The 9,150-nt window shown below is 49.7% G+C and overlaps 1 protein-coding gene across 1 annotated transcript; it reads left to right on the top strand.

The window, feature by feature from the left end:
* Nucleotides 1-1,173: 1,173 nt before the first annotated feature.
* Nucleotides 1,174-3,456, top strand: PSORS1C2 (psoriasis susceptibility 1 candidate 2). The gene is made up of 2 exons (XM_004424386.3): nucleotides 1,174-1,432; nucleotides 2,097-3,456. The coding sequence occupies exons 1-2, from the start codon at nucleotides 1,378-1,380 to the stop codon at nucleotides 2,450-2,452; spliced, it is 411 nt and encodes a 136-aa protein (XP_004424443.1). The 5' UTR covers nucleotides 1,174-1,377; the 3' UTR covers nucleotides 2,453-3,456.
* The last annotated feature ends 5,694 nt before the right edge of the window (nucleotides 3,457-9,150 follow it).

The raw sequence follows: 9,150 nt of genomic DNA, 5'->3' as shown, positions 1-9,150 counted from the left end.
CCTGGCAGGGTTTGGATTTTCTTCTAAGTCAATAGAAAGCCCTTGGAGTACTTTTTAAACAGGGAAGCAGCCACACAGCTGGATTTATGTTTTTAAGAGATACCTTGGCTGGCTGTGGAGGCCAGGTTTGGGTGTGAGGAAGGGATGAAGAGTGGGAGCAGGGAGACCAATTAGGACAGTGTTGCGGGAGGCTGGGGAGGGATGGTGCTCCAGGGTGGGGCGCTCCAGAATGGGGTGGGGTGGGGCAGGGGAGGAGAGGAATGCAGCCTGCCCTGTGAGCCACAGAGGGACAGTGGTGTTCCTTACCATGAGGAACAACTTGGGGAGGAAGTGAGTTTTGTTTTGGACATATTGTGTCTGAGAGGCTCACTGGACCTCCAGGCAGAGGAGCCCTTCCCAAGGAAGAAGTTCTAGGGGGATCTCTGAGCGACTTAGACAAGACGGACTGAGACCTAAAAGATGGGGGGAGGGGGTGGGCATAGAGAGTTGGCATCCAGGACCAGGGGAGGGGGCCCGGGGGGCAGTGAGGAGGATTCCAGAGGGAAGAGGAAGAGGCTGAGATGACAGGGAGCGGAGGCAGCTTCTTCCTGGGCCTCTGGGCCGTGACTGATGGAGCCAGCTCAGGGGTGGGGAGAAGGAATCAGGATGTCCTCATATTTCCTTCCTTATCTGCAGTCACCCCAGGTGGCTCCTGATGAAATTCCTCAGTTGTCACTGCTTGGGAGGCCCCCTGCGTGCCTGAAGAAGGCATGTGCTGGGGAGCAGCGTGGCTGGGTCCTGAGGAGAGCAGAAGTTCCAGGGAAAGAACTGAGCCCGGAGGGGGAGGGTTCAAAGTTGGGTGTAAGGGTGGGGGAGGTTCAGTGGACTAGCTGAGACTGTCCTAGTTGCATCCCAGGTATTCAAAGTGAGCAACTCCCCCCCCCCGGCCCCCCGCCCGGCGTCCTGCCTCCTGGCCCATGTAATTACACTGCTTCCCCACGCGTGCTTTGCTCCCATTCCTTGGCTTCCAATGGCTTGGTGGAAGTCTCTGTGATTATGGAGATGATGCGTGGGTATTGATTCCTGCAGGGTGTGTATGGAGGAGCACCTGAAAACAAAGGTGGGGTGATCAAGGTTGGGGTCATCGATAGAGCCAGGGTGGCTGGGTCCTGAGCTGGGGGACTGAAATGAGGGACGCCAGCCTCAGAGATTACACATCAGCCATGGCCTTCCAAACAGGTTTGACCAGTTAGGTTCTGATGAGATTCCTTGTGTCACTGGGCTGGCCCCTCCCCAGAGACTGGCCTCCTCCTCTCCCTCCTCTCATATAAAGCCTCTTGGGGTTCCCAGTTACCCAGACTCAGCCCACCCCCAACTTTGGGGGTTCAGGAGACAGCCATGATGCTCAACTGGAAGCTACTGGGGGTCCTGGTCCTTTGCCTGTACGCCGGAGGTGAGCTTGGAATAGAGGCCAGGAGTGCAATTTGGGGTGATGGGGGATGGTCAAGATGAGGCGAAGGTGACCACAAAGAAGGAAGGGGGTGAGTTGGATGCGTAGGGATGGAGAACATTCTGAGAATTCACAAGGGGAAGAGTTAATGAGATGCAGGTGATGCGAGAAGGTGCATTTAGCTCAGAATAAATGTTTTGCTGGTTCAGGTGTAGCTGCATGTGGCGATTTAGATCAGAAGTCAGATGTGAGTCGAGTAGTCATTGGAGCTGAGGTCTGTGTTGAGGGTAGAGGTCATTGTAGGGGTGGGGTCTGGGTGTCATATGAGGCTGAGGTGTAGACCACTTTGGGGCTGCAGACCAGCATAGGGGCCATGCCACTGGGGTGTTCCAGCCAGGGCTGGAGGGAGCTTATTTGAAGGGTTTGGTCAGTTTAAAGTTGGTCAAGTTAATGGTTCAGGACAGAGTTTTCATGTCATTTTAAGATCACTTCGGCATTTTGTAAATGTGTGGAGAGCTCTTTGAGAGTTACTTTTGAGGTCTGTTTGTGGGATCAGCTCAGGCTGGGGTCCATCCCAGAGAGGCTATGCCCCCTGGTCTGTAGCTGGGGGCAGGGGGTGGGGATCTGGCCTTCACCACCTCTTACCTTTCTCCTTCCTCCTTTATAGGCATCTCGGGCAGCGGAGACCACCCCTCTCTCCCACACACAGAGGCCCGAGAGGAGGAGGGCTCCCCACCATTGCCTCATGGCCCCCCAATCCCCGGTGACCCCTGGCCAGGGGTACCCCCTGTCTTTGAGGACCCCCCACCTCCAGGCCCCAATCATCCCTGGAGAGACCTGCCTGAATCTGGAGTCTGGCCTCCTCAGCCGCCTACAAACGATCCCCCTCAACCTCCCCGGCCAGATGACCCCTGGCCGGCAGGACCCCAGCCTCCAGAAAACCCCTGGCCTCCTGCCCCTGAGGTGGACCACAGATCTCTGGAGGAGCCAGACCTTGACCCACCCCGGGAAGAGTACAGATAAGGGGATTCCCTAGAGGCGTCCTGGGCCTCCAGGCAGAGTGTACCCAAGCCCATCTCTACCCTTCTGATTCCCCTGAATTCTCCCCAATTTAGCCTGACTCCTTATTCCCTTCCTCATTCTTTCAATTTTATTCTGAACCCTGAAGTGTCATTCCCAATATTTTCTGCCCCCTCTTGAGATCCATACTCAGTCCTCACATTTCCCCTCCTTTTTTCTCTCAGAGCTGAAGCACACAGCTCTACCTCGTGTTCAGTCCTCTCCCTGCTACCAGCCTCCCACCTCCTCTTCCCCATACCTGGGACTCCTGGGGCAGTGCGGGCGGCACTGTGTTCTCTGCTGCCACCTGGTGGCCTATGCTGGGAACTATCTGGAGACAAAGATGGTGCTTCCATGAAATGGAAAAATAAAAACCACGTTTTCTTAATTTTGAATCTAGGCTGCTGCTTTGCCAATATTCTTTGAATATTCAGATACTCTCCTCAGAGCCACAAACCTACAGAGATCTGGAAGTAATCTGAGTTCCTGTCTTGCTCTTATGCATAAGATGTGGAGCTCAGCAGGGGGAGGGTTGGAAATGTAACCATCAGAGTTACAAGGACATTCAGACTCACATTTCTCCCATTCTGGGACCCCTATTTTGAAGAATGAGAAACCAAGATAAGTCTTTCTTTAATAGCTTATGGTTTGCATACCCCTGGCTGAACATGTAAACTTTCCCAGGGGCGTGTGGGCAGGACCAAGTTTTAAGGGGATCAATTTCCAGAAGTCACGTGTCCCTGACTAAAATGAATCTGCCTGAGAACACTCTTCTCCTTTTCCACCTGCTTCCTTAACAAACCACCCTTCTCCCACTAGACAGAGAAAGATGGAGCTCTCTCACCCACCCTGACCCAGACCAGGGTGCTCTTCCTAGAGCTGCCAAACAAAAGTCAATGGGAAATAAAAATCAGCCCTTTCTATCTTATTAAAATATGAATTTTCAATAAAAGTACTTTTCTGTTTAATCATCATCAATATTTGTAGTTTTGATTAATTGTGAGTTGTAATAATTGTAATTATAAACCCCCTGCAGAATAACTGTTTTTAACACAAGAATCTCATGGTCACAGGAAATAAATTTCAATTTATATACATGTTTTTGTTACAGAGATATACAATAAAAGACTTTCCAAAAAATACAATAAAATACAAAAGAAGTGATACAATGAAAAAAATATTAGGATAAAACTCTAGGGAAAGTGGAATGGAAAAAGGAACTAAAAAGAAACGATGTAAATTTGCTGACTGGTTAAAAGGCTTGTTCACTTATTAAAAGGGTGTTAATGGATAGGAAAGTGCTACGGTATTATGTTCCATCTGTCACATTTAAAAGAGTGATGTGACTTAATATGTAAGTATTTACAATTCCCTGGAAAATATACCCTTTGCAATATTTAAACTTATGATTAAAAATGTTAGCTGTTGACTTAAGAAATGTGGAAGGGGTACATAGTTTTTCACAATTGTTTAATGGAGTATTTGAGTAGGACAGTTGGAAGGGCAGGAGCCCAGAGAGCCCAATGGCCTAATGTCAATCAAGTGGCTGACCAGGGTAGGGGTTGGAGAGGGGCTAAAAGAAATTGAGTGTGTGACCTTAAAATTCACCCTTAGGACCCAGCTTGTTTCCGTGGTAACTCCCATCAAAACCTATATGTGACCAGCTTGAAAAAAAACCCTAAGTCTAGACTTTAGAAGTAATCTTAGAACACATAAGAACTGTAGGGGCGAGCCTAGTAGAATTTAATAAGCCTCAAAGTAGACTAGATTCATTCAGTCACTCAGTATCTTATACCCTTATGTCCACTAATGCTGCGTGCCATATGGGAGAATATAAAGAATAAAAATATACAGTTACCACTCTCAGGAAACTTAAAATTAGGCCACGGGAGACAGGATTTACATGCCAAGTTAAATAACAACGTCACAGACGGTAAGGATGCGTGTAACTAAACGATTACATGAGTAAACACCGAATAGCCTCGGCAGTAAACGCCATGAGTTCCGGAGAGAGTCATGGGAGCTGGAATAGACACGGAAGGCTTCCTGGAGGATGGCCCGGGGCGGGTCTCGGCGGGAAGGGCGGTCGGAGACGGGCCAGGAGGGGCGGAGCCGGGGCCTCGCGCGAAGGCGCAGGCGCGGAAGCCGCCCGGAGGGGCGCGCTGGACCGTGCAGCTCGCGCCTGCTACGTTCTCCCGGAGCTAGTGTGCGCAGACTACCGCAGGTCACTGCCTTTGTGTGTGCTCGTCCCGCTGCCTGGAATGGCCTTCCTCTTTTCAACCAGCTGTATTTCTCTTAAGTGACGCCTCTCCAGGCCCCGCTCCCCACCCTCACCTCCACCCCTTGCCCCGCGCCGCCGCGTCCTGCGGTGCAGCTGTTCCTGGAACAACACTCAGATGGTAGTGATTTACTCACGTCTGTCCTCCTCTCCTAGGCCCCCAGCCTCTTGCGGGCAGAGACTGTCCTGCACATTTCTTCTCGAACCCCTTTACCATTTTTGTGCCTACTGACTCCCAGTGTGCTCTCTCTCCCAGCAGCCCTCTGATGCCTGGGGCTGACGGGACTTGGCCAGGTGCAGGGAGTGCTAGAAGCACCTGGAAATGTTCCCCCATGTCCTCGCTCCCCCACCCCTGCCCCCAGCCCTTAATGGATGACTGACAAAGATGGGGGCATCAGTACTCCAGCCCTCTGAGCCCAAGTTGCCCTCCACAAGATGGCTTGGTTCCACCCGTTTGTTTGGCCTCGTTCCCTTCCAGGTCCCACTTCCCCAACCCCTTTCCCTCCTCCCCACCCTCATCACTTTTTAATAAATCCCTTTTACTTGAATCTCTGTCTCAGGATCAGCTTCTGGGAAATCCAACCTAAGATACAAAGTGTGGTTTGCTACAAACCATTGCAGCCAGTTTTTACTGTGTATGTGCTGTATCAGCACTGTTACCAAATGCCCTACAGATTAAGCTCTCACTTAATTTGCACAATAACCCTATTATTATCACCATTTCTCAGAAGAGAGAAGCAGAGGCCCACTGTACAGAGGTACAGTGACTCATGCAAGGTCATACACGGACAAATGGCAAAACCGAGATTTGAATTCAGGTCTGTCCTATGCCAATGTATCTGATTTTAACCACTACATTATCCCATCTTTTAATTCATCTGTGTAGCCCTGACAAGGAATACAGTGCCTGGGCCTTCCTGGACACTTAAAACATTTTATTAGTCAGGGTTCTCCACAGAAACAGAACCAATAGAGTATACATATGGAGATTTATTATAGGAATTGGCTCTCGAGATTATGGAGGCTCAGAATTCCCACAGTCTGCCATCTGTAAGCTGGAGAACCAGGAGAGCCAGTGGAGTAATTTATTCAGAGTCTGAAGGCCTGAGAACCAGAGGAGCCAATGGTGCAGACCCCAGTACAAGTCTAAAGGCCCAAGAATGGGGGGCTGGTGGTGTAAGTCCCAGTCTGAGTCCAAAGGACCGAGAACCAGGAGTGCCAATGTCAGTGTCCAACGGCAGGGGAAGATGGATGGTCCAGCTCAAACAGAGAGCAAATTCACCCCTCCTCCACAATTTTGTTCTATTCAGCCCTCACAGATTGGATGATGGCCACCTGCATTGGTGAGGGTGATCTTCTTTACTCAGTCTACCAATCAAATGCTAATCTCTTCCAGAAACGCCCTCACAGACACACCCAGAAACAATGTTTTACCAGCTATCTGGGCATCCTTTAGCCCAGTCAAACTGACCTACATAAAATTAACATCACATATGTGTTTTATGAATGGCTGAATTCATTAATGAATGGCGAGTTTGGGCAACAGAGAGTAGATTGCAATGGTTAGAGTGAAGAGTTTATAACCTGGAGGAGAGGGAGATATTGTTGGACTGGTAGGTTGTAGGGAAATTAGGGCAGGTCTTGGTGCCAGGCTCAGAAGCTCATGTCTGAGAGTCTTTCTCCTCTGGTAGAACTGTGCCCAGCGATGGGGAGGCACATGCACATGTCTGTGGCAGGGAGGTGTGGGCTGGAAGGGAAGAAGGAAGTTTGGACCCTTCAAATTGACCCTCAGCAACCTCCCAAACTAGTGGGATGGAATTCATTGGGAATGGAAAGAGCAAAAAGACTCTTAAAAGAGAGAGAAAGTGAGGGAAAGGAACTGAGTCCCTCATGTAGCCCAGGCAAGGATCTAGGACTCTTTATCTCATGCTGTCTTACTTAATTTCCACAATATTATGTTTGTTTCCATGTCCTTCTCCCCTTGTAAAGTGTGAACTTCTTGAGGGCAGGGGCTGTGTCTTGTCTATCTTTATATGCCTTACTTCTATCCTATTACCTTGCCCAGAAGGTGTTCAGCAAAGCAAATTACTAGCCCCATTTCACAGATGAGGCAACTATTGCTGAGAGAGGTCCAAGACACAACATAAGTGCCAAAGTCAAGACTGGACACAGGACTGCTTGGCTCCAAACCAATTCTTCCCAGTTTGACACACCGGTTGGTGAGTGGGAGAGAGAAGGGGGAGACATAAGGTACTTGGAGATTTTAATACCTATTAATAGGCAGCAGCTTTTGGCACCCAAACATGCTGTGTTTTATTAGCTGGGGAGGAGACCCAGTGGGACCGGATGATATGGAGTATTAACACAGGGGTATCCATTGTGCCAGCTTATCCATTCAGCTTAGACAGTGCGGATTCTTCCCCATCTGCCTTGGCTGACCTCACCTAGGAGTGAATGCAGTGGGGACACTGTTGCATCTATGTCAACATGGAGTCATAGAATTAAATAATAGAATAGGATCACAGACTTAGAGAACAATAGCTCAGTACCTTGGACCTGGAAGTAGTCAATAAATGTTTGCAATGAAAGAAAAGAACCCAGAGCCAGTATCATGGTATAATCTAATTACAGAAGCTGCGTTACCTTGAGAAAACATCGGACACAGCCCTCAGCCTTTGGGCAGGCGAATAATGTCTTTGGACTGCACAGAAGAGATGGTTGTCTGCTCTTCTTTGAAGATCTCTAGGCAGGGACACTCCAAACCACTCATTTGCTCATCGGTTTGCCCATCCAGCAATCACTTATTGAGCATCTACTGTGTGGGGTGCCAGGAGACAGTGACAACCCCAGGAAGCAGTCTCCGTCCTCCCTGGCCTCCAGGAGCTCTGTGTCTAGGGAGGAAACAAACATGCAAATCACGGCAATGAAATGTGATAAAAGTTGATTAGAGAGGGCCACACCCCGAGGTAGGAGCCGAGGAGGGAGATCCTACTTCCTCTGCCAACTGCACGTTTCAAATGCAATTGACTGAAGACTTGCTTTGGTATAAACGCCAGCTCCCTTCCTTTATATTTTCTCCCTCTGGTCTTTAATTAGTACCCACCGGGTGACTGGCACTGGCTCAAAAGACTTGTTGAATTAAACCAAATCCACCTCCTAAGATTCCCCGCCCCCCCCCAAAGTGTATCACCCCTTAGCCTTCTCTTTTGCAGCATGATCTCAACTCCTGTGATGGGGCAGACAGGGTAATATAGTGCTGAGAGCATCTGACTGTGACCCAAGCCTTGTCCCTGCTCTGCTGTTCATTCTCTGTATGACCTTGGGATGTGACTTGAGGGGATTTCTTTAATAATCTCTACATTCCCACGCAAGGCTGAGAGCCTGAATTCTCCTTGTGTGGATATTCCACACTCTCCACCAGAGGGCGGCCTAGAGACTCATTTAAGGTGTTCCCTCTAGAATCCTCCTTGCTCTTTGCCTTTCACATCATCCTCTCCCCGGGGCCTCTGTCAGGCGCTATTAGTGCTCTCTTAGTGGCCAACGTGACCTGTCTAAAGTGAGTCAGGCACGTGAGGTGAGGCAGGCTCCGGGGCCCTCAGGAAAATTCAGGCATAGGCCGCTTGGCCAAGTGGTCCACACATTTACTATCTAATCTGTCTCTCCTTGATTGAGTTCCTTCCAAGAGCCAGGCAATGCTCTAGAGCTGTGGACACAGCGGTGAGTCGAGGAGAGGAGGGCCCTGCCCTCATGGGGCTTACCTCTAGTGGGGGAAGTGAACAAAAAGCAGATGCATACAGGATACATTTAATAGGATGTCATGTCGTGATCAGTGTTATGAAGAAAAATAAGGCAGAGGAAGGAAATAGTGATGGCCCATGTGTATGGGGTGGGAGGGGTGTAATTTTAAATAGAAAAGTCAGGGAGGGTCTCTGAGGAAGATGGCAGGCGACAAGAACTGAATGGAATGACAGAGTGAGCCAGGCCACAGGAATACCCAGGGAGAAGAGGAAAACCCATCATGGTGCAGTGTGTAGAATGCAGCATCAGGGTCCCAGGGAAAGTCCACACCTGGTAGTGGGCATTGTCTTAACTCCCTGAACTTGTGTCTGCAGCTCCAAAGGACAAATAATAATTTCTATCTCCTAGGATCATCAAGAGAACCGAGATACATCCCGCACACGCAGATGTTTGTGGTGAGCTGACTGTCACACACTGTCGGGGGGTCAGTACTGCTCTCTGGTTCTAGTCTCGGGGTCCAAGAAAACAGGGCTGGACACAGGATGCCAGCCTTTCCAGTAGAAGTCTGTGTTTACCGGTCACCTCTGTATGGGTGATGCATCAGATGCCAGGGACACACTGGGGGATAAGAGAAGCTCCCCACCCA

This window comes from Ceratotherium simum, chromosome 13 (genome assembly GCF_057802395.1).
Source record: "Ceratotherium simum simum isolate JZ-2026a chromosome 13, ASM5780239v1, whole genome shotgun sequence".
Classification (NCBI taxonomy): domain Eukaryota; kingdom Metazoa; phylum Chordata; class Mammalia; order Perissodactyla; family Rhinocerotidae; genus Ceratotherium; species Ceratotherium simum.
The sequence above is the reverse complement of the archived record's forward strand: the minus strand, read 5'-3'. Positions and strand labels throughout refer to the sequence as shown.

Excerpts from the sequence above, each read along its gene's own strand:
- PSORS1C2 (XM_004424386.3), top strand. The coding sequence starts at position 1,378 with ATGATGCTCAACTGGAAGCTACTGGGGGTCCTGGTCCTTTGCCTGTAC. Across the intron at positions 1,433-2,096 it reads CCTTTGCCTGTACGCCGGAG|GCATCTCGGGCAGCGGAGAC; the intron begins GTGAGCTTGGAA and ends CCTCCTTTATAG.